The sequence below is a fragment of the Lampetra fluviatilis genome, chromosome 22 (assembly GCF_964198595.1).
Source record: "Lampetra fluviatilis chromosome 22, kcLamFluv1.1, whole genome shotgun sequence".
NCBI lineage: Eukaryota > Metazoa > Chordata > Hyperoartia > Petromyzontiformes > Petromyzontidae > Lampetra > Lampetra fluviatilis.
In genome coordinates, this window is record NC_136296.1 from 10,596,000 (window position 1) to 10,621,724 (window position 25,725).

Consider the following 25,725-nt stretch of genomic DNA (forward strand, 5'->3'; position numbering starts at 1 on the left):
GAATTGCGTGTAACAAAAAAATATGTGGGGCTCTCTATACTCGGTGTTTGTGCGTTTCGTTCAAAGATAATCTTCCACGGTTGTTTTTATCTGGTCTTGGGGAGCGGCACTACGCGCTACGAACCCGGCGAGCCGAGTTCGATTCCCGCTCACGGCCAACACCGGTGACTATTATCTGAACCGGTCTTGGGCCTCCCCTAGGTCGACTCAGCCTCAAATGAGTTACATGGTGCGGTGTCGAAAAACATCGCCACTGGGGAGACGAAGGCGGCCGGGCGTGGTGCTGACCACACAACCCCCTTTGTGTGCCGTGCCCGCCTTCATAGGTGCTCGCTAACAGCACTTGCCCCAACAGTCTGCTAAGGCTACACGGGTAGCTCTGTCTGTCTCTGCCTGTAGGCTCTACACCTGTTGTCTCTCTGTCTGTCTGCCTTGTCTGCAGGTCTGATTGGTTGTTTGCCTGTCGAGAGAGTTTGTTGAAACAGCCAGGGCAGCTTCCATAGCTGTGGGTCATGTAACAATATTCACAAAGCAAATGCATTATGCATACGTACACGCTCGCATACACTTGCCAGACATAGATAAATCATAAATATACAAAGATTAAAAAATACAAAGATCCCCCGTATAGCCTTAACAGATGGTTGGGGCAAGTGCTGTTAGCGAGCACCTATGAAGGCCGGCATGGTACACGAGGGGGTGGGTGGCCAACACCACGCCCGACCGCCTTTGTCTCCCCAGTGGCGATGTATTTTTACACACCGCACCAGGCTACTCATTTGAGGCTGAGTCGACCCAAGAGAGGCCCAGGACTGGTTCCGATAATCATCATCGGTGTTGGCCGTGAGCGGGAATTGCACTCGGATCGCTGGGTTCGTAGCGCAGTGCGCTAACCGCTACACCAATGTACATATGGTACACGCATATAAATGATTACGTAAACATATACATACACACAAAATGCATATATTCATACTCTGCATACTTGTGAGTGAGCCTTAAGGCTTTGCCCATCACTATCCGGTGTCTCTCAACTTAAACAGATAATAAGAATGGGAAGCAAATTGCGATTGTTGAGAAAACGTCTTCACGTTGTGACGGTGATCATGTTGGGGTCGTGGGTGTTTTGACCTGGGTCAAAGGCCAAATAGGTCATCAATAGCTCATCGTCGATGCCGTGGTTCCCAAGTTCCCTCTGCTGAGAATGAGCCAACACCAAACTGAATTCTAGATTTGAAGCTTTCGTGACTGCAAGGATTCATATTCTTAGGTTTTTTTCGGTAAAGTCACGTAGGTAAAAAAATTAAATTAATAAAAGTAAAATAAAAAATAAAAATCACGACGTTTCGGAGGCAACACAAGCTTCCGTCTTCAAGTGGAACCGTCACAGCACGATAGCTGTATTAAGTGACTTTACCGAAAAAACCTAAGAATACCAAACTGAATCCCAGATGAGCATCGCTCCATCTCCGCGATAGGGCCGTCCTATCGATTTGATTCCCCCCTTTGACTGGCACATTTGATCACACGTGTCTACTCTGCACGCGTCGACATAAAACTACATAGCGTGGAATACTTGTGACGTGGCGTTGTGTGGCCCCAATGACAGAGACTACGTTACATCACTTGTATAGCGAGTGCATGGGTCACCACTGTGGGTTCCGACCGCATGATAATAATAGTTTCGATTTAAAGCTTTCGTGACTGCAGGGATTCATCTTCTTGGTTCTTTCGGTAAAGTCACGTAGAATGGAAATAAGAAAATAATAAAAACAAAACATAAAAATGTTTTTTATTTTTATTTTATTATTTAAAAATAAAACATAATTATTACAAATAAAACATAATTATGTTTTATTTTTATTATTTTCTTATTTCCATTCTACGTGACTTTTATTTAAAATAAAACTTAATTATGTTTTATTCTTATTATTTTATTATTTCCATTCTACGTGACTTTACCGAAAGAACCAAGCATAAGAATAATAGTAATAATCACAGCCCTCATGACAGACCCCATTAGGGCTTAGGTGGAGCGTTATAAATCTACGAGCCACTGCCCGATTAGCGTAGCGCTAGCAGCTGCTCATGTTAACGCCATCTCGAGCGATTAAACAGTGCGGCCCGCCACGCGAGGGCTCGTACCGAGCCCCCCCCCTGCCCCCCACGTCTCCTCTCAGATCTTCACTCTCAGGCTCCCGGGTTCCTTACCCTCACTTCCCTCCTTCCTACCGAACCCCTGAGCTCCACAGCCTCTCTCCCCTCACTCTCAGCTCCTCACCCCCCCCCTCTTCTATCTGAATCTCTCAGCTCTCTCTCTGACTCTCCCTTCGCTCTCAGCATCACTCCTCCCTCTCAATTCTCCACCCTCACACTTCGACCATTCCCTCTTTCTCCCTACACCAATTCTTCGACCCGCACCCTCCCAGCTCCTCCTCGCTCGATCACTCTTTCCTCCCCGCCTCCCCCCTGATCTCTCCCAACCCACCCACCCTCACCCCCGCTCTCCTCCCCCCCATCACCATTGTCCTGCTCCTCCCTATCACCATCATCCTCCCCATCACCATTCTCGTCCTCCCCATCACCATCATCCTCCCCATCACCATCATCCTCCCCATCACCATCATTCTCCTCCCTATCACCATTCTCCTCTTCCTCCCCATCACCATTCCTCCCCATCACCATCATCCTCCCCATCACCAACATCATCATCCTCCCCATCACCATCATCATCCCCCTCCCCATCACTATCATCATCCTCCTCCCCATCAACATTCTCCTCTTCCTCCCCATCACCATCCTCCTCCTCCTCCCCATCACCATCCTCCCCCTCCCCATCACCATCCTCCTCCTCCCCATCACCATCACCATTCCTCCCCATCACCATTCTCCTCTTCATCCCCATCACCATCATCCTCCCCATCACCATCCTCCTCCTCCTCCCCATCCTCCTCCTCCCCATCACCATTCCTCCCCATCACCATTCTCCTCTTCCTCCCCATCACCATCATCCTCCCCATCACTATCATCCTCCTCCTCCCCATCATCCTAGTCCCCATCACCATTCTCCTCTTCCTCCCCATCACCATCATCATCCTCCTCCCCATCACCATTTTCCTCTTCCTCCCCATCACCATCATCCTCCCCATCACCATCCTCCTCCTCCGCGCCTCTGCTGCCGCTGCCTCTGAGAACTGGCAGATGCTCACGCGATCCCCGCACGAGGGCGGCAGGGTTTCCCCACGCCTCACTCATATTCACGCCACATTACCGCACATCTCGAAAATTAGCGTGCCGTCTAATGCAGCGTACGCATGTGTTCATGTCGTATGCGTATGTTTGACTAATTGGTATCATCATCATTATTATAGTCGTTATTATTGCAAAATGTACAGCCTTGTTTTCGTCGATATACCGTCGCGCCGTGTCGGTCGTGACGGTTGTTATTGACCATACTTCACCGTTATTGATCAGTGTGTTGGTGAAAGAAGCGACTGATGCTAGCCGTGGCCGGTAATCGAACTCAGGTCACTAGAAGCGGTGTGCGCGCTACTGCGCCACCGCTCCCGCATATATTATTGTAATGATTATTGTTACTGCTGTCACAACTATCCACATATTCGCTTGTGTGCTCCAGAGGGATGCAATGCGGATTAATTATGGGATTCATAACCTCTGGCAAGCACCGATCAACATCCCCCAGCAGTATAATTGTTTATCAGCACGTGGGGTGTTCTTTGTGTCGCCGTGACTCGATACGTATACTCGTGTGTACGAGTAACTTGCAGTGGAGTGGTGGTGCACTGGTTGGCTCACTGCGCGACGAACCCCGGAAACTTGAGTTCGATTCTTGGCCACGGCTAACGTCACAGGGGAGTGATGTCCGAGCCGGTCCTGAGTCAATCATCTGACTCAGCGACCCGCAGTGACCAGCGTTGTCAAGGTTTTGTCTAACGACCGACACAGCATGAGTTGGCCTTCAACCAGCAGGGGATAGATGGAAGGATCAGCAATTAGCAAAGATAATGATGATGATACCAATTCGGCAAACATAAGCAAACGCAATCTTTAAACACATATTTTGCTCCCAAATTTTTTTGGGGGGTGGGGGGGCGCTGGCCCAAAATTTAAAACAATTTTTAAATTTCAAATTATGTGTACGTGTGTGTGTTGTTGAACTTATTTCGCGCCAGAGGTTAGTCATCTGGCCCATTTATAACATAATTATATCGTTACAGTGTTTAACACGTAGTAGGCTTTCGCGACCAACATTATCCACAACATAGTTTGTTTGAGTTTGATCGCGTAAATATAAATGTCGTTAAACCCTCTATTTAAGACCGAAAAAGGAGGATTTCTCCACAAATATGTCTGTCGCCTGATGATGCTGGTTGTAATTACTGGCGAAACGTCGTACTCGAATGGTAAATGTTGCGGGTTTTACTCTCCAACACACAAGCGGTGTGCTGAACTAGTAACGGATTGCACGTTTTGTTTACGTGACAAACCTTACTGGTTGGCTATGTCGGGTGGTGGCGGGTTTTACGACAACATTTATGAAGCCTCTGTTATGGATATATCATTGCAGTTTACATACCTCAGTCACTCACTCGTGAACATATTTACGCATTGCAGTGTGTACCATCCGGACTCACTCGTCAAACACACACACGTATGTATGTAGAACTTATTTCGCCCCGTACGTACGGCGGAAGGACACAACACGTGTTGTACACGTGTCGAGAGAGAGAGGGGGGGGGCGTGGCACGCGGTTGTGTGTGCAAAGTTTATTCTGCGTTATGAGCGGCAAGCAATATGAGTGGATCGTTGTTACAGGCAGTGCCGGATTATCCTAGTCGCACAAGTAGCTACATATGCTACGGGCCCCGCATTTTCAAGGGCCCCGCGCTAAATGCGTTCAAGCTATCAATGCCAGTTCAGTGATTCAATCAGTATGCGAGTGTGCGTTTATATGTATGTGTACAGAGACCAAGATCCCCGTATAGCCTTGAACGGACTGTTAGGGAAAGTGCTGATAGCAAGTTGCACCTTTTAGAGATGTGCACGGTACACGAGGGGGTGGGTTGCCAGCAACCACGCCCGACCGCCTTTGTCTCCCCCAGTGGCGATCTTTACGCACAGCACCAGGTACTCGTTTGCGGCGGAGTCGACCTAGGGAAGGCACAGGACCAGTTCAGATAATCGTGGCTGGTATTTGGGGGCCGTGAGCGGGAATCGAACTCGGGTTGCTAACCTCTGCACCGCCGCTCACCGGTGATGCCCCTACGCCTGCTCGCCACTGACCCTTGTGGAGGTCTTCGTCCAGAAACGGAGAGCTGACAATGAGACCAGACGTGTGTATGGCTTGTTGTCCTTCGCCCCCACCTCCGATTAGCACGGTTGGCTACGTACGGTGCAAAAGAAGTTCAACCCGTACGCATGCGACTGCCACAATGACAACGCGGACAGGGGCAGCCGGTACTCGCCCCCTTTTCAGCACTGCCGCCGCTGCGTTCACGCGATATTCGCCGTTCACCGGGTCAAGAAGGAGGCGCCCTAATTGTGTGCGAAACCCCAATTATCGCGATTTTCCGGACGGTTGAACGCGCGCGTGGACGTGAGTGGAATATAGCGGCGTGCGCGTGTTGACCTGTATCCACGTGTTAATGCGAGCGCTGGAGTGTCGCGAGTAGAGTGGTTTGATTTGCCGTTGTGTTGACCTTTCCTTAAAACGCCTGGCCACGATTACCAATCCGTTTACTTGGGGGTCTCCCGATTGCGAAATTAGATCGCCGACGCGCTGCACCAGCCTCATGATTGCTAAACGCGTCGCGAGTGACGTGAAGAGCGGATGATTGAAATTGAGAGCAGTGTGTGTGGCAGACTGTGAAGGGAGGCGTAGCGCTGTTTGCGAGCACCTATTAAGGCCAGAATTGATCCTTATGGCGGTACCCCGGGGTACCGAATAATCCAAAATTCCCGAAGCAATTAAATATTTTTTTTCTGGGACACTATTTTTTTCCAGGGGTGTTACTTCACTCCGCGACTGGGGTACCAATCAATCCGAAATCGGTGCCACACTCCGCGATGTCGAAACGCAGCGAGGACGATTGCGCCGAAACCCTGAACGCTCGCGGTACGCACCGTAGTGGTGCATCTGTACAGCTCGAATCGAGATGAGTCGATTGCCGCATCGCCGACCATCAACAGACAAAAAATGACTGCGTCACGGACATTGTGCGAGAGCCATGAGTAGTCTGGTTCCCCGGGGTACCGCTATGAGGTTCGTTTATCGGCGCACGAGGACGTCCAGCTCCACGCACGACCGCCTTTGTCTCCCTGATGATTACGCCTCCGATTAGCAGCGTTAGCTGCGCGCGGCGTGCGTGCGTACATACACGCCACACCACGTGGTACTCATTTTAAGGCTGAGTCGACGACTTAGACAGGGGAGGCTCATGGACCAGTTCAGATTCGTCACCGGTGTTGGTTGTGATCGGGAATCGAACTCGGTTCGCCCGGGTTCGGAGTGCGGTGCGCGATAACCGCAATGCTACTACTTCGGCAACAGAGGTTTTTGGGTCAGATCGCGCGAATATAAATGCGTCGTTAAACCCGCCGACAGCCGGCACGGCCAATTAGCAAGCTTTGTCACGCAAGGAAAATGTGCAAATTCGTTACTGGCACAGGAACGCCGGCACGGTGACCACTCCCGCCATCACGTATGGCACAACCGGTATACACATCTCGGGAGAGGGTCCTTGCCAAGGGGCCGTCCATAAATGACGTCACGCACCTGGGGGGGGGGGTCAGAAATTTGTGACGATGTGTGACGAGGGGGGGGGGGGGTTGAGAAATGTGACGTCACATGAAAATGCGCAACTTTAAATAAATATAGAATTGTTATAACAACACTCCTACAACATCAGAGTGCAGCGCCACATAAAATACGCACTACAATGACAATAGTTTAAAGCGATTTGAAGCATGTTTTATTTTCAAAATGTAAATATGGGTTTGGGGGGGTGGGGGGCAGAGCTTTATGACGTCATATTTGAGGGGGGGGTCTGACTTTTTGTGCCGATGGGGGGGGGGGGTCAAAAATCGTCCAAAATCGCGTGACGTCATTTATGGACGATCCCCAATGACATTTGGTAGTTCACCAGCATTGGTTGAAGCGAGCCCCGGCTCTGCTGATGAGACGTTGAATGTTGAAGCTGGGGGTCTCAGGAGGGTTTTGTTGTTGTTGTTGTTGCCTTGAGCCAATAATGCTGCTGCTGCAGCAATGCACTCCAATGAGGCACTAGTGGCTGATGGGATGTGTTAAACATACGTGCGTTTTATGTGCAGGATACATATAATTATGAGGAGATGTATAGTAACATTTTAAGCAAAGCTCCCCCTCTCGTTTTACGTTCGCGCTTGTACCGTGTTTACTAATCAACAGGCGCGTGCAACGTGTCAATAATTCGAATCGAATGTGGGGGCGGTGGCGAAAACTGGAGTTTGTTCGCAAACTGTGATAAACGCACACACACACACAATTGTCGACACATTTCCCCGAGAAAAATAAATTCTAAAACGAGCTCGAAATAATTCACGTATTTCTCACAGCGCAAAACAAAAGAAGATGTGGGATGACATCAGAATGTGTATATTTATTTATAGATTCGGGCACCGTTATAACAATTTACTCAGAATATGTACAACCTCGCAGTAGATTTACAAACAGCATACGCGTCATTTCCCAAACAAAGAGTCCAATAAATTTATCAGAGCAAGTGACAAAAAAATCCTCGTCTTTTTTTGTGTCTTTCTTCCCTCCACCACCCTATTTTATGTTAATACAATTATATTAATAACATTAATTAAAAAAAACACACACAGATTAAAAGCTAAAGAGAGAGAGAAAAAAACGAGAAATAAATGATGACTAAAAACAAAATGCTTTGGAAAAATACAATCCTCCAAACAACGTTTTGCTCTCTCTCATCATGTTTCTGAGGTAAATATGTAAAAAACAAAAAAGATGTATCTTTTTTTTCTTTCCCAGAGTTTAAATATTGTCTATCCCCTGTGCATGCACGGGTATGTACATCACGTACACATAACTTAACACGTGTCGCTATGTACACACGGAGCGGAGTGACCGGATTATAAGACGCACTCCCCCCCCCCCTCCCCCCCTCTGTATATTTAAAAGCAAAAAGTTGGCGGTGCGTCTTATAATCGAGTGTGTGTGTTTGGGGGGGGGGGGAGCGGTGGTGCAGCGGTTAACACGCTGTGCTACGAACCACGCCGACTCGAGATCCACTCACGGGATACGCCACTGACGGATTATCCGAACCGTTCATGGGCCTCCCCTAGGTCGACTCAGCCTCGCATGAGTACCTGGTGCGGTGTGTAGTAAACATCGCCACTGGGGAGACAAAGGCGGCCGGCCGTGGTGCTGGCCACCCACCCCCTCGTATGCCGTGCCGGCCTTCATAGGTGCTCGCTAACAGCACTTGCCCCTACAGTCTGTTCCGGCTATACGGGGGGGGGTCTTTGTCTTTGTATGTTGAACTTCTTTCGCACCCTACCATGCTAATCGGAGGTGTGTGTGAGATCAGATTTGTAGAACCGTATTGACAACGGGGCACACCGTTCACACTTTACTTTCGTCTAAGTTTGCGGAGCGTCTTATTATCCGTAGAAAACGATGCGTAAGGGAGTGGTGGCGCAGTGGTTAGCGCACTCACCTCTTAAAATTGGGTCATGTCATTGCCGTGTAGCTCACGTCATGAAATGAGGTGGGGAGACAAAGGCAGCCGCGCGTGGGGGTTGGACACATCACCCACCCCCCCCTTTGTGAGCCATTCCAACGTCAATAGGCGCACGCTAACAGCACTTGCCCCAACAGTCTTACATGGGCTACGCGGGGGATCTTTGTCTTTTTGTGTGTGTGTATATATATACAGCATACGTGTGTTCTGTATATACATACCACCACAAAACTAAATTTCTTACACAACGGGGGGCATAATCGATTAAATAATCGATTAAAACAGGATTATCCGGATTATAAGACGCACACTTTTTCTGTACTGCGCCTTATAATCTGGTGGCTGCGCGCGAGTGTGTGGGTGTCATTACATTTGTATAACTTTATTGACACACGGGTTGTTTTTTGGATCATCTTTACTTTCCCAAACAAGTACATATATTTTATTTTAACATTGTAGTGAAGGGAGCGATTCTGGAAGCGACCTGGGTTGGTAACAACCTCAATACCAATGCATTGCAACATTTTATATATATACAGTATACTGCATGAGCGATCGAAATTCACAGAATTGTTACACAGAGTGAGTCCGATGCGTTATCAATAATCGATGTCAGGGGTTGTTACGGCCACGATCGATACTGCCTTGGGAGCCGGGCCCTCATCCAGCAGTGGACTGACAGAGTGCCACTCGCCTTCCAATGCTATAAATTATGCAATTTGTCCACGAACAGCTTGCGATCGTTTTGTGATTGAACGGATTAGATTGGCGAGCATAGGGGGCGAGTCATACCGTGGGGGTTTTCGGTGTTGTGACGCTCAGCACAAAGGTGGTGATGGTTATGACGACGACGACGGTGATCATAGCGTTGATGATTCCAATAAAACAAGTAAAATAAAAAAAATATTTGGTCACTTTCCACGACCGCCTCTAACTTTCTTAATCGGCCAACTCTCTATCCGAGTGTCTCCTCTCTCTCTCTCTCCATCGACAAGCGTTTTATTCCTCGTGAGATTGTCCTTCTGTTCTCAACGACGTCCCAGTCTTTGATGATGACGACGTTGTCGTCGTTGTCGTCGTAATCGTTTCTTGAAACTCGTCAATTGTCGTCTTCTTCGTTATCCAAAGGGCCGCAAGTTCAGCCGTCCGCCTTTTTGTCTTCCGCTGGCACGTCGAGCGATCGTGGATTTCGAAGCAAATCGCAGCGTGATTACAATGTCCCGTGTACGCACGCACGCACGCGAACGCGAAGATTTCAAATTTTCCTTCTCTCAAGTCACCATTTACAAATGCGCCGTGTTACGTCAACATCAACAACAACAGCATCGACCTCGAGTCGTTTAGCGCCACCGTAATGAGCGTCAGTAAAAAAATAACTTTAAAACAATTCCAGTTGCTTTTCTTGTTTTAAGCGCCAAAAAAAAAAAGTCCAGATTATTTCTTGGTCACCCGAAACTTTCATTTGTTTTTAATCTGTCTGCGCTCACGGCGTAAACTCTCGAGCCGCGGTCATTACCAAATCGATCCCTTGCGTTGCTCAGTGATGCGGCCACGTGTCTTGGCATGGGCCCTGGTATGTATGTTTGTTGAACTTTTTTCGCACCGTACATGACCAACCGTGCTAATCGGAGGTGCGGGCGCATGCAAATGAAGCACTCTGTCCAAATCAATTCTCCCCCAACCTCCCCCCTCCCCTCTCCCGTCCTCCCCCCCTCTTCATAGCCCAGCGGTCGTGGGTCCCTGTGCAGTTGCACCGCCTGCACACTCAATACCTACGCCACTACCACAGCTGGCTACTACTGCTGCAGCTGCTGCTGCTGCTGATAGAATTATCATTACAATGAACCCGAAGTTCGTCGCCGCAATGGCGGGTAGCAGGAGGAGGAGAAGGAGGAGATCACTTTCCCCGGTGATGTTTATCTTCTTTATCGGACATCTTCCCACCCGCGCTCGATCTGGACGAGTCTGTCCCTGAGCCTTGCTGCTGCTGGGAGCCGCTCAGGTAGAGTTTGTCCGTGGCTTTGAGCGCCTCCGTGAGGTAGTTCTGGAAGGACGTGAGCGCTGCCAGGATGGCCGGGCTGCCGAAGCCGTGAGTGAGGAGGCTGAAATGCGTCAGGGCCGCCTGGATGCCGGGTTCCAGCACGGCAGGCGGTCTCGCGTTGCCCAGCGGGGAGCGGTCCTGGGTCAGCAGGTCAGCAAACTCCTTGCAGACTTGTCTGCGGCGCGCACACACGGACGCACACACGGACCGCACGGAGGTTGCATTACTTGAAAACGCGATGCTTCAAAACTGCTTTTTGTGGTCACATTTTTTGCCCTTTGGTCGCACCTCCGATTAGAGGGGTTGGCTGCGTACGGTGCAAAAGAAGTTCAATGTACATACATAGAGGCGCACAGATTCGCATAAATCCACGGACTCACAGTGACCCACAGACTCACATAGAGACCCATAGACTCATAGAGACCTATACTCACATAGAGACCCATAGACTCACATAGAGACCCATAGACTCATCCAGACCTATACTCTCATAGAGACCCACAGACTCACATAGAGACCCATAGACTCATAGAGACCTATACTCACATAGAGACCCATAGACTCACATAGAGACCCATAGACTCATAGAGACCTATACTCACATAGAGACCCACACACTCACATAGAGACCCATAGACTCATCGAGACCTATACTCACATAGAGACCCATAGACTCACATAGAGACCCATAGACTCATAGAGACCTATACTCACATAGAGACCCATAGACTCACATAGAGACCCATAGACTCACATAGAGACCCATAGACTCATCCAGACCTATACTCTCATAGAGACCCACAGACTCACATAGAGACCCATAGACTCATAGAGACCTATACTCACATAGAGACCCATAGACTCACATAGAGACCCATAGACTCATAGAGACCTATACTCACATAGAGACCCACACACTCACATAGAGACCCATAGACTCATCGAGACCTATACTCACATAGAGACCCATAGACTCACATAGAGACCCATAGACTCATAGAGACCTATACTCACATAGAGACCCATAGACTCACATAGAGACCCATAGACTCATCGAGACCTATACTCACATAGAGACCCATAGACTCACATAGAGACCCATAGACTCATCCAGACCTATACTCACATAGAGACCCATAGACTCACATAGAGACCCATAGACTCATCGAGACCTATACTCACATAGAGACCCACAGACTGGGATAGTTTGAAAACTCTAGATTGTAAACGAATTTCTTTGGAACTGCTTTTTGTATTTAATTTGTTGTCCTTCCCCCGCACCTCCGATTAGCACGGTTGGATATGTACGGTGCGAAAGAAGTTTAACATATTCTGCTTTTTATTTTAGTTCATTCGTCAGTACCTTTCACAGTTAATTGCATTCTGGATGGTGGCTTGCTTAAATAAAGTAGTTTTGGATTTCCATAATGAATGTGGTTAAAGATCTGTGTTCTTAACCAGGTAAAATAGCATTTAAGACGAGGAATAAAAAATATATTTTTTAGAGAGCGTTTTGGGTTTGAATTAGTCCATTAAAAACACACAGACAACAGAGGCAGGTCATTGTTAACAAAACACCAGTAGAGACGCACAATTCTGTGTCCTTGGAAAACCTCACCCTCTTGCCGGCAACTGGTAGTTTTTTTCTTCTTAAGAAATTAACGTTTCGTGTTCTCCGAACGCCAACAAACAAACAGAACGGGCGAGGAGGTTTCCGTGAGCTCGTGTTGGATTCGAGCCGTGCTTGTTGACACAACCACGTCGTGAATTTGCATCGCCATCGTATCAACACTCGGGCCCCGTGAGCAAGCCCCACAAATTAAACCGCCGCTCCCGTTTCGGACAAAACAGATCTCGTCGGGATCTCCAAAGCCAAGCAGGATTTTTCTTAGCCTGGTTACTAAACCTGGACGGTTGACCGCCCGTGGGCTTACCCGGGCTACACCAATGCAATCTGAACGTCTACAATCTATACTGGTTTTGTTTTTATTTGAGGGGTGCCACGGTGGTGTGATGTTATCTTGCTCGCCTGGTATGCAGGGGGTCAGGGGGTTCGATCCCGACCCTGACGCCTGCTGTATATGTGGAGTTTGCGTGTTCACCCTGTGATCCAGTGGATTTTTTCTCCGGGTCCTCCGGTTTTCCCCTCCGCATTTACAAACATGCATCTGTATTATCTAGAATATTTTGCTGCTTGGAATTTCCACGTGATGAAATTTCCACGTGATGATAAGCCACTTTCGTTGACCTATAATATGTGGCCAGGTCGCTTCTAACCATGGTAGCAGTAGCCGTAGCGATAGAAGAGTAACAAGGAGGCGGCTGGCAGCCGGCGGGTGAACGAACGAGTGGCCGGAGTGGATCGGTGAGCGCTGGTTAACCAACCACCCTGAATCAGGTAGAGCGAGGTATGGTGGGGGCAGGGGGCATGGGATAGTCCACCACAGAATCGGAGGCCAGCGGCGAAGATAAACGGAGAGACAGAGTGGGGGATTTCAGTCCGTTTCATGGATCCACCTGTTGTGTCCGACGCACAGCGGCCGTGAACGCCGGCGGTGTTCTCCATTGCCACCGGTGGCCCTGCAGGCCCCTGGGTGGCCTTGAGTGTGGCCCCTGACGTGTGCTCCCCACCCCCCCCCCCCCCCCCCCCCCCGTTATCGTGCTGCTGTCAAAACTCCCGACGGTTTCAAATGCGCGTGGCGGTCCTCACGCTGATGAAGTTTTATCGGCGAAATTGCCACCTATCCCCTCCGCCACCTGCCTCCCTCCCCCTCTGGGTGGGTGAGGTGAGGTTGCTTCTGGTTAAAAAAATAATTTTAAAAACGCTTTGAAAAAAGGTAAAAAATTAGCGAAAAACGCTTGCGCGCGCTCGTTACACAACGCGCGCGCGCGTAACGTAGCGGCGACGAGCTCCCGACGCCACGCCGTGCACTCACTTGGTGGCCAGCAGCATGTTCTTGCGCGTGTGCATGTCGGAGGGGTCGGCGTGCTGGCGCGTCAGGTAGTCGGCCACCGCCTTGCAGGGGAACTCCGTCTCGCTCACGTAGCCAAAGTCGCGCGCCAGGTGGATGGCCTCGCCTGGGACACGCAGCGCGGTTAGTTAGTTAGCGCGCCTCGAGTTAGTGTCGCACTAACCGGTGCCCAACTATCTTCTTGGTTCTTTCGGTAAAGTCATGTAGAAGGGAAATAATAAAATAATAAAAATAAAACATAATAAAATTATTCTCACGACGTTTCGGCCACAACGCAAGCAGCCGTTGTGGCCGAAACGTCGTGAGAATTATTTTATGATGTTTTATTTTTATTATTTTATTGCTTCCCTTCTACGTGACTTTACCAAAAGAACCGAGAAGATGAATCCCTGCAGTCACGAAAGCTTTAAATAGGTGCCCAACTAGTTAGTGCCCTCTCGAATGAGTGACTTGCTCGTTAGCGGCCTGCTAGTTAGTGCCCTACTGGTTAGTGTACCACTAGTTAGTTCAATTCAATTAATAAATAGCCATCAGCTCCCTATCGCCACGTAAACATTAAATTATGCTCTCGTTTATGTCGGCCTCTTGGCCTTATAACATCACGTTCACGGGGGCCGCATTTGATTAAGCGAATAAACTGGACTGGTTCAGACCTTCTTGGGTCTCATCAGCAGTTTCGGGCACGCTGTACAGCCTTTGAAATTTTACAAAATTACGTGAGCAGCTTTTGTTTAGCATGGGCAAAGCATCGCGTTGTCAACGTAACACGTGACGTCGAACAGCACCAGTCGAGAGTCGTACCGATTTAGAGACAACCCCGGTGGTTGGTTGGCCAACACTGACCGCCCTTTATCTCCCCCAGTGATGATGATGATGATGATTACACACAGCGTCAGGTACACTCAAATTCAGGCCCCGGGGACCTGCTCATGTGTAGGTCGGAAAAATGTTGATCGTGACCGGGAATCGAATTCGCAAGCATTGCCATTGTTCTGGTCGCCATTTGGCGTTCTTTGGTCTGACGCTGGTGGTGAGACAGGGCGACGGACAAGGCTGTCACCGGTGTAAGCCAATCAGTCTCAAAGACAATGCGTATATCATCAGAGCATGTTCGTCTGCACGTTCACCGCAGGTATGGGTGGTTAATGCAGACTTGATGCCTTGAAAAACGTCTCTGTTTGGTGCTTGAACATCTTAACACCTCCCGTTTTATTTCCAGAAAGGGTAAAAAAAAAAAACTATTCTCGCTTTTCACAATTTTTTTGACATCGAGACGCCGGGTTCGTAGTAAGCGCAGTGCGATGACTGCTGTGCCGTCATCCATCGCCGTCATCATCGCCGCCACCGCTCGCTCACCTTCGACTAGCGAGGTGAGTAGGGTCACGTTGGCAGTCTTGCGTCTGCCTGCCGGGAGGTTGAGCCCGATCTTGTCCAGTTTCTCCCTCAATGAGCGGCCTCCGTTTTTTGATTTCGCTCTGCGAAGAGGACGGGAAGGGGGTTAGCCGAGACCGACCGGAGCGGTGGTGCCAAACAACGCACACCGTAATCTTTGGGTCGTTCCGTAAAGTCACGTAGATAAGTTCAAATAAGAAAAATAATAACTGTTACAAAAATAACTGTCTTTTTTCGTTATTTTCTTTGAACCTATCTACGTGACTTTACCGAAAAACCCAAAGAACATGAATTCCTGCAGTCACGAAAGCTTTAAGTCAAGATTTAACGCACACCGTGCCAACGCCGGTGGGTTGGCGCAGTGGGGTAGCGCGCACACGCGTCGCATCTGCCAGCCGTCTCAGTCCGTCAACCCCGTAGCACCGGGGGGTATGTTCCCGTGACCTCTTCCCTGCGACCCTTCGACACTTCACGTGGCCTCAACGGTGCACCGAGCATGGCGCAAGTGCCGTGGTGACGTCGCAGCCGCGTGGCGGCGGATAGCGGCGGCTGCTGTTGTTGGTGTCGTCCGTCGCGTCCTGCGCTTACGAAACGCGTCACCCCAGTCCAATTCCCGGCCCCGGCTGCTAACATCACGTTGAATTACGCGATGGCTTTTGGCAAATCGCTTTACAAGCAGGTCACTCTTGCGAACTATCCTTGTTTGTATGTCCTGTGTGTTGAACTTTTTTCGGAGGTGAGGACACATTTAACGACGCAAACATTTGGTCACGTCACGAGATGGCCTCGTCCAAATTTCAAGTTCATAATGTTTGCCCAGTTCTCGAGTGTTTAAACATCATGAACTTGAAACTGTAAGCACACCCACGCAGTAACATAACATTTGGCAGTACCCACACCAACACAGTCGATACATATAAATAAACAAAAGACAAAGAACCCCCACATAGCCTTAACATACTGTCGGGGCAAGTGCTGTTAGCGAGCGCCTATGAAGGCCTGCTCTGTGCACGAGGGGGTGGGTGGCCAATACCACGCCTGGCCGTCTTTGTCTACCTAGTGGCAACATTTACACACCGCATCAGGTGCCCATTTCAGGCTGAGTAGACCTCGTGGAGGCCCAGGACTGATTCAAATAATCGCCACTGGCGTAGGCAATGAGCGGGAATCGAACCCGGGCCGCCGACTTCGTAGCGCAGCACGCTAACCGCTACACCACCGCTCCCCCCACACACACACACATCCACCCATGCACGAAAGACACACAAACACACACACACAGAACACATACACACATTCTGCCCCTCCTAGCTAATGAACATGTGGCCGCGTACACGAGTGGGCTGCGGCCAAATGAGCGGAGTGGATCGTGGCCAATCGCGACGGCGAGCAGCCAATGCAGTGAGCGAGTGCCAATTGCAATGTGCCACTTCGTCTTCCATACGGCTGGTGATCCAGATGCAAGAGCGACGACTACAGTTTCACGAGCAGCCAGATAACCCCGATGTCTCTTTCGTATTTGGGGATCGGGGCTTTGCGTCGTTCCACGTCGTACGGTCTTTCGTGGATGACCACAGTCGCGCACGGCTGGATAGTTTTTACTTTTTCTGTTTGTGCAGGAGATGTCCGCATCTGCCATGGTTTGTGCAGTGGATGCGGTTTGGGTTAGACCGTGAGCTTCGGCGGAAGATCAAACCCCAGGGGGTCTCCTGCGTTGGGTCTTCCGTGTGCCACCGTGACGAGCGAGCGTGTAGCCGTCAACACAGTGGGCTCTGTCGACTCGTGTGGGGGAAGCAATGCATGATGGGTAGTGCCGGCACGCACGCCTCTCTGTCTCAATCTGCTCAAGCCTCCCGCAGACCACGTGACTTCGGTATTGCCACCACCCCCCGCTCTGAACCACTCCCCTCTCCCCACCCACTGTGAAAACAGACGCTTGCTCTCCATACAGCTCACTCCTCGTTCAATCCCTTCTTCTCTAGTCTCTCTCTCTCTCTCTCCCCTCCACCCGTTCCCTCATCATCACCCTCGTCGTCATCTCCAACACCTTGGTCCAGACGTTCCTTCTCCTCCCCCCCCCCTACATTCCATCCTCCTTCTCCATTCCTGGTGCTCGTCTTGAGCCGTGCCCTCCGCCTGCTCGTCGTCCATGCCGGAGACTTCCGCACCCGGCACCCCTTCCCTCTCCCGCTCCTCGGTACGTGGACGTCAACTAGCATGCAGCCAACTGTGCTGGTCTCTCACCATCTTCTCTCGCATTACATCCTTGGCTCCCCCTGCCCCTGTCCGCGCCCCGTGCCCCCCCCCCCCCCCCGCGGTGTGTGCCACGTGTAACGGAGTTCCTCTCCGCGACCAACTCACCGGCGCAGAACGCCGCCCAGCAGAGACGCGTTGAGGCACTCGGGCGGAGAGAGGCGCCTCTGCACCTCGCCCACGGTCACCTTGTACTTTGACGTGGAGCTCAGCAGAGATAATCTCCCCGGCACGGAGCAGAAGACTTCTCCCGGGTTGCCCACGCTGCCCACCAGGCTCCCCTTGCCCATCATCTCGCCCGCTCCACCCCCGTGCATGCCCGACTTGGACGAGCCGATGACGACTGATGGATATAACAAAAAAATTACGGAAGGAAGACAGAAAAATCACGCATGCTCGAAATGAATCGCTTTATAGACGTGCATAAATATTCGTGTACATTTTTTTTTCGTATGAATGCTCGATAATCCGGCTGTGAAACGTGCATCAGAAATGTGGACTCGAGCGAAGACATTCAAAGGAGTGCACAGAATGGAAAGCGGCGGGTACGAAAGATCAAGGGGGCAAGACTCAATCGTGGGCGAGATGCACGCTTGCAATTACACGGAGGGGACTGACAGCGAGAGGATCGCGTGCGATGGAGAGCCACGCTCGGGGTGAGAGGAGTCTTGTTGAGAGGCAAGCAAGAAGTGAATCAGCTTGGGCTGGACCGGTCGCTCGATGGGACGGTGACGGCCGATGGTCGAGACTAACGGCAGAGCGGCAGCCAAAGCATGGAACTCGTCCGAGAGAGAACGCGCACCGTGGAGATACAGCGACAGAATCAGCTCTGCGTGCATGTGCTGGGTGGTTTGATTGCATATTTTGTTTGGGGGGGTGAGGGGGGATGCCTTCATCCAGCAGTGGATCGGTCAAGGCCCATGACGATGAACGTGACTGACGGAAGGGTAACGGTGCGTCCGTGAGAAGGGCGTACCTTTCTTAATCACCGAGTCGGAGTGGTCCATCAGATTTAAATTGAGGGCCTCCTCCATCTGTGGATGATTACGCACAACCGTTAGACACACGGCTGCCATGTGCGCACACGCGTGTGTGTGTGTGTGCCTGGAGCGGTGTGTTAACATCGGCACGAGTGGGACAACGACGCGTGGTGCTGGCCACCCACCCCCTCGTGTGCCGTGCCGCCCTTCATAAGGTACTCGCTAACGGCACTTGCCCCAACGGTATGTTAAGGCTATACGGGGGGTCTTTGTCTTTGTTTGTGCAAGTGCACAGCTACTACAGAGCGCACATCGCGTACACTGTGTACACACGATGTGTACACGGTGTGCGCACAGAGTGTGTACACGGTGTGTACAGGTGTGCGCACAGTGTGTATTCGGTGTGGCAGAGGAGCGGTGGCGCAGTGGTTAGGGCGCTGTGCTATGAACCGGGCTAACCCGGGGTTTTCCATACTCATTCGACCAGCTGCCCCACTCCGCCCCCCCCCCCCCCCCAAGGTTAATCGAACAACGCCCAGTGACCGATCCGGTTTGGGGAGGCTTCCATCCAGCAGTGGATTGATAAAGGAGCTGTCCAGCGACGTCTCTGCCATCCAGTGCGTGTGCTGTAAACACGTGACACGCCTGTTTGATTTGAAGCGCAGTCATAAGCCCATTTTCTTATTATTACAATAATAACCGTGCGCTTTACGTATAACACAGCGGCATTGTTTTTCTAAACGTAATTTACCCCTCCACAAGAAAGCTGGACAATTTATTGACGTCTAAAGTTACAGTCCGAATTTGTCGGTGAAGCTAAGCGGCAATTCAACAGGTTAGCAAAACAAATATTGAATTGTTGGACTGTACTGCGATCACCCGCATCTTAAAAGTTAAATTATCTGCTGCTGCTGCTGCTGCTTTGGCAATGTTCCACAAGCACAGTGAATACGAACAATACACTCAACACGTTCCGTTGTCAATAAAAAAAGGAGGGACGGATGATATAATCTTGAGAGCAGTGGTTCTATTTCTTCTTCTTAACCCGGGGTGCACGCTGCATACCACGGGGTGTGCGAGATGCCCTTCTCTTGGAGGGGGTGGGGGGGGGGTGCGAGACTTGGGCAGATTTTTGTTGTTGTAAGGTTAATCATCGAAAAGATAAACACGTAAGTACGGCCACACTTCTTCTTGGTTCTTTCGGTAAAGTCACGTAGGAGGGAAATAATAAAATAATATAAATATAAAACAATAACAATTCTCACGACGTTTCGACTGCAACACAAGCAATCGTCATCAGCTTTGAAGTCCACAGCAAGGAAAAAACGCCACTTTTTTCAAATGTTCTTGCTGTGGATTTCACACCTGATGACGATTGCTTGTGTTGCAGTCGAAACATCGTGAGAATTTTTATTGTTTATATTATTTTATTATTTCCCTTCTACGTGACTTTACCGAAAGAACCAAGAATATGAATCCCTGCAGTCACTAAAACTTCAAATAAAAAATGTACGGCCACTTTGTTTCATAAAGCCCTGTGTATTTATTAACATTACACTACTTTTTTTCGATTTCTACAGTCAAGTTTAAGAACCAACTGATTTAAAGTTTCCGCGCCCATCCGTCCCCTGTCATAATGCCCCCCCCCCCCCACGTGACTGGGCCTGCGCCCCCCCCCCTCTCCTCCTGTGGGATGAGTCGACTGCATTGGGGATCGTCTCGTCGGATCGAGCAAGCTACGCAACGCGCTCGAACCAAGGGCTCTTGGCCCTTTTGTTTCAATAAAAAATTGAAAACTAAAATTGAAAAAAATCGCGTAGTTTGCGTAAATATTATGAAGACAAAAAGCTGTTTCTGAGTATTCGTATACAATATTCTTCGGGAGACGATTAAGCTTCGCCCAACACGTGCGGCATGGGTCACGGTTCTGGGGCGGCAGCGCGTTCGCCTGGCTTTGTTGGAAGAGGTTCTCGGTTCGGTTCCCAGGGGCCGCCCTGGTTAATGCCGATTGTGAAACTGCATTATTTAGAGCAGTGGTTCTTAAACCTTTACTGCAGCCTTGCACCCCGTTGGTTCTCAATAGCTTCCAAAATGTATAAGGAATGGCTTTTGTCAGTTGGTGTATAAGTTCATATTTATAAAAAAAAAAGTATTTTAATAAAATCAACATAAAATTCGTCTTCATAATGGGTCATTCTCCGCAAAACGTTAGTTTGTTTAAATAAACGTGCACATGTTATTGGTGTGTTTAAAGTAACTCACGTGGTGTGTGTATCCACACGCGTATCGGTAAAGCCACGCTTTATCTTGGCGTTAACGTCACACTCGCAAGTACGTAAATAGATAAAGTGCCAGAATTTATCGGATTGTGGATATGAAACTTCGTACGCTCAGCGCTCGGTTCCAATAAAAGCGTGTCCCAGGTCTAGATACAAAAAAAAAATCTAGTTAAATACAACATCCCCCCTGACGAATAAAACACAAATCCACTTCAATTGGACACCCCCATTGACGGGAGCTTTCGGAACTGCGCGGCCGTGAGAAGGACAGAGGGCAGCTGGTGTCACTGTGAGTCCCGGGTTAGTTTCGTGCCTCTGAGCGCTGCCAACAATGTTGATTCACGAGAGGCGAGGACTGCTAAGCCACGGCGTTCTGGAACGGTCTGGAACGACGTCTCGAGAAATTTGTTCTGGCAGGGGCCAAATCCATGTCTCCCCTTGCCTCGTCCTCACCGTGCCCTGTGCTCCTACAAATCTAATGTACGGTGCTGTATGGGAATAAAGGGGTCATTGCGGACAGGCGCAACTTGTAATCGAGTGGTAGTGCCTTACGCCAATAAGCCCTAACCCCCCCCCCCCCCCCCAAAGCCTGTAACAGCGTTCCGGAAAAAATGAGTCTCGGCATTTTCTTCAGGAGTTGTTGCCCGACGATCGTCAGATCTGGTGAGGCTAAGCAAGGCCGGGCCTGGATAGCGCTCGGAGGATCGGTGACCTCGGCGTGGCTACAGGCTGCTGCGTAGCCGCGTTGTGGGCAGCAGAGGGCAGTGCGGCGCGGGAGTAAACACATCAATAAAAACAACTCCTCGTCTCGCTGACGCACGCGCGGTGGTTTGCGCTGTAACGGAATTGGTTTGGTGGTTGAACCCATCCTGGTCATAATCACGCACACCTTCATGGCGGAGGAGAGGGAGTTGTAGTGCTCACACGCACTACATACCACATACATTGCTCTCTTATCCCTATCGTGTCACACGTCAATAAATCTAAAGGCCTCCGGTCAATCGCGTGGCCAATGCACCCTATCCCCCACGGCTCTAATTGTCTGCTCCGTATAGCGCGCCCTGACAACTTCGTGCCGAATATTCCCATTCAGAGTGAACTGGGGGCGGGAGTCGAACCCCGGCTTGTTGGCTGGTGGGTTGGTAGGGGGGGGGGCGCTGTGCTATGGGCTGCGGGGCTGAGCACGCTGTCGCGGCCAATCAGGAGGCGAGGCGCGGCGCGCGCGCGACCCTCGGAGTGGCGCGCGCGGCACGGGCGCGCGGAGCGGCTGTCGCATCGCATCGCGCGCGGACTTGGACACGCGTGTGTGTTCATGCGCGTGTGTGTGTTCATCCGTGTGTTCATGCGTGTGTTCATGCGCGTGTGTGTTCATTCGTGTGTTCATGCGCGTGTGTGTTCATGCGCGTGTGTGTTCATGCGCGTGTGTGTTCATGCGCGTGTGTTCATTCGTGTGTTCATGCGCGTGTATGTTCATGAGTGTGTGTTCATGCGCGTGTGTTTGTCCATGCGTGTGTGTCCATGCGCGTGTGTGTTCATTCGTGTGTTCATGCGCGTGTGTGTTCATGCGAGTGTGTGTTCATGCGCCTGTGTGTTCATGTGCGTGTGTGTTCATGCGCGTGTGTGTTCATGCGCGTGTGTGTTCATTCGTGTGTTCATGCGCGTGTGTGTTTGTGGCGACGTGGGTAGCGGTAGTATAGCGATTAGTGCACTGCGATACGAACTCAGCGATTTGAGTTCGATTCCAGATCACGGCCATTATTTGAACCGTTCCTGGGCCTCCCCTAGGTCGACTCAGCCTCAAATTAGTACCTGGTGCGGTGTAAACATCACCACTGGGGAGACAAAGGCGGCCGGACGTGGAGCTGGCCACCCATCCCCTCGTATGCCGCCCGGCCTTCATAGGTTGCTCACTAACAAAACTCGCCCCAAAGGTCTGTTAACACTATGTGGAGGGATCGTTGTCTTTGTGTGTGTCTATTCGTGTGCATGTGAGCTAATCGGTGTGTAAACAACGCCACTGGGGAGACAAAGACGGCCGGGGGGTGGTGCTGGCCCATCCACCCCCACGTGTACTTGCCCCAAAAGTCTGTTAGAGGCTATACGGAGGTAAAATAAAATAAAAATAAAATAATTTGACTTTTATTAATTTTAATTTTAATTTTTTTACCTACGTGACTTTACCGAAAAAACCCAAGAATATGAATCGTTGCAGTCACGAAAGCTTCAAATCTAGAAGCGATACGGAGGATCTGTGTCTTTGTACGTCAGTCAGTACGTGCAATTTGTGTACGCGTGTGGAGGTGTGGGGGTGGGTGGGTGGGTGGGGAATTATTCGTGCGTGTGTGTTTTTTCTCTCTCTCTTAACTGAACCATCACAGAGGGGCACTTGACCTGGGATTTACTAAATTGGATAAATTGCGCCGGGTCTCCACGTCCCCGCTAAGCGAGGTCGGTGTAATTGCATTGCACTGCTCTGCCGCAGTGACAAAGCGTCCTAGCTTACTATCGTCTAGAAACAAGTTTTACTGGCTGGCTGGCGCGCACTGGCCGATGGACGTACAGTCACAAAACGTGTGCGTTGATCGAAATGTTTTGTTGATATACATATAAACACGCCTCCACATATCTGATGAATACATTATCATCATTATTTTTTTAACAATAAACCATTTTTTTCAGAATTTGATGAGCTATAAAACTCTATTTCACATCTCATCGGCATCCACGGCTCACAGACTTGAACTTGGACACGCGACTTTGCACATTCTTGCCATACGCTAGAGACAGAGAGCCTACACTAGAACGGCAAGCATCTTGGTTTGAAGTTATCGTGACTGCAAGGATTCATATTCTTAGGTTTTTTCGGTAAAGTCACGTAGAAGGAAAATAATAAATAATAAAAATAAAACATAATAAAATAATTCTCACGACGTTTCGGTCACAACGCAAGCAGCCGTCCTCAGGTGAATTCAGACGCTGTCTTTTGAATGAATTCAGACGCTGTCTTTCCGACAGACCTGTTCTTCACCTGAGGACGGCTGCTTGCGTTGTGGCCGAAACGTCGCGAGAATTGTATTTTATTATGTTTTATTTGTATTATTTCCCTTCTACGTGACTTTACCGAAAGAACCAAGAAGATAGAGCTGCGTAGCTAGGTGAGAGGCTTCAGCCCAGCACGACGAACTTCGTCCCGAGGGCACGGAACCTCTGGGCCTTGATGTGGCGCAACAATCGTTCCATTCGATTTCCCATTTCGTGTTTGCATGGCGCCCTCTCTGCTAGCACACGACTCAAAGCAACCGCACCGAGCGTCGCGGCGGAGAATACGAGGAAGCGAAGTTACGCCTCACCCCCCCCCCCTCCCCAAAAACGAGGCTCGTGATTATATTACACTGATCTTCTTGGTTCTTTCGGTAAAGTCACGTGGAATTGAAATAATAAAATAATAAAAATAAAACATAATAAAATAATTCTCACGACGTTTCGGCCACAACGCAAGTAGCCGTCCTCAGGTGGAGAACAGCGTCTATCGAGGAGACAGAGTCTGAAGAATCTGTCTCCTCGACAGAGGAGACTCTGTCTCCTCGATAGACCTGTCCTCCACCTGAGGACGGCTACTTGCGTTGTGGCCGAAACGTCGTGAGAATTATTTTATTATGTTTTATTTTTATTATTTTATTATTTCCATTCTACGTGACTTTACCGAAAGAACCAAGAAGATGAATCCCTGCAGTCACGAAAGCTTTAAATCGAAATATATTACACTGGTTAACACACTTTTCCTGGCATAAGGTAATTTTGGGGTGCTGATTCCAAATCTGGCATCAGTTTTTGTCTATCACATCAGGTTTTTGAGATATCAAATATTGCATTTTCAATAAAAACTGCGGAAGAAAAATATTAAATAAATGTGGATATCTACATAAAATTATATTATAAACACACCTATCCTAAAAATACAGCACCATATTTTAACACTAAAGCAGTCACTGACTCGCAACAACTTGCAATCATAAGTGACAGAGTTAATTTCGGGTAAAATCAATGAAAATAGCATAAAAATGAAATGTGATAGAGCTAATCTGAGATCAGATTTGGAATCAGCACCCTGAAATTAGTCTAAAACAGTTGCAAAAGTCCAGGCCAGAAAAAAAAGTTTTTTTTGTTGAGCAGTGAATTATCGATCATGGGAGCGTTCGTTAAGCGGTGGATGCTCAACGCTTGGCTTCGCGCGTCCGTAACGTGGGCCAATGCGCTCATTCCCCCCCCCCCCGCCCCCCGGTGCGGGTCATGGAGGTGTTGATGCACACCGTCGTGGAAGCGAGACACGCAAAATAAAATGATGAAGACTTAGATGATTTAGTTGGTATGTGTTTTTTACAAATATATTTCTAAAGTGAAATCGTGGACGTGTGATGTCACGTAGAGCCCTCGACCACCCGATGCGGCCAAACAAAAAAACGAAACCAAATGCAGTTGTCACGTGGACAAATACAGCTGCGGCAAACAACCCCGAGACGTCGACCAGCGAGAGACATTCGATAGCTGTGGACCGGAGCATTCACTGGTCGTGACAGCCCACGCGGGTCTGGGACAACGTGGAAACGCTGCGATGCTCGCGTGCCATGCGGGGCCTGCTTTGAGTGAATTCGTAATTAAACGTGGCGACGACATCGATCGTGCAGCATTAGCGTCCGCACGGGGGAGCGGTGGCGCAAGTGGTTAGCGCGCTGCGCGACGAACCTACAGCGACGCGAGTTCGATTCCCGCTGGCGACGATCTCAAACCGGTTATGTCCCCCCCCCCCCACCCCGCCTAGGTCGACTCAGCCACGAATGAGTGCGTTAAACGTCGCCGCTAGGGAGACAAAGGCGGTCGGGCGTGGCGTTAGCGACACCACCCTCTCGCGTGCCTTCGTCGGTGCTGCTGCCTGCTGACAAGCACGTGCCCGTACGGGCCAATCTCTCTCTTTTTAAATCCTTTATATTAAGTTCGCTTGCTTGCTTAGGACCGTGCAAATCTTTCGGTCGTTTTTTAACCCAC

At 49.8% G+C, this 25,725-nt stretch overlaps 1 protein-coding gene across 2 annotated transcripts in view; it reads right to left on the reverse strand.

The window, feature by feature from the left end:
* Positions 1 to 10,496: 10,496 nt before the first annotated feature.
* The window catches only part of LOC144938626 (transcription factor AP-2-alpha-like), a 75,052-nt gene continuing 59,823 nt past the window's right edge, over positions 10,497 to 25,725 (reverse strand). For both annotated transcript variants that reach the window (XM_078866614.1, XM_078866612.1), the window contains exons 3-7: positions 18,400 to 18,457; positions 17,532 to 17,766; positions 15,135 to 15,253; positions 13,743 to 13,884; positions 10,497 to 10,981 (exon numbers count right to left, since the gene is read on the reverse strand). In XM_078866614.1, the coding sequence (XP_078722740.1) occupies positions 10,663 to 10,981; positions 13,743 to 13,884; positions 15,135 to 15,253; positions 17,532 to 17,766; positions 18,400 to 18,457 (873 nt within the window). In that variant the 3' untranslated portion in view covers positions 10,497 to 10,662. The remainder of the gene's footprint in view (positions 10,982 to 13,742; positions 13,885 to 15,134; positions 15,254 to 17,531; positions 17,767 to 18,399; positions 18,458 to 25,725) is intronic.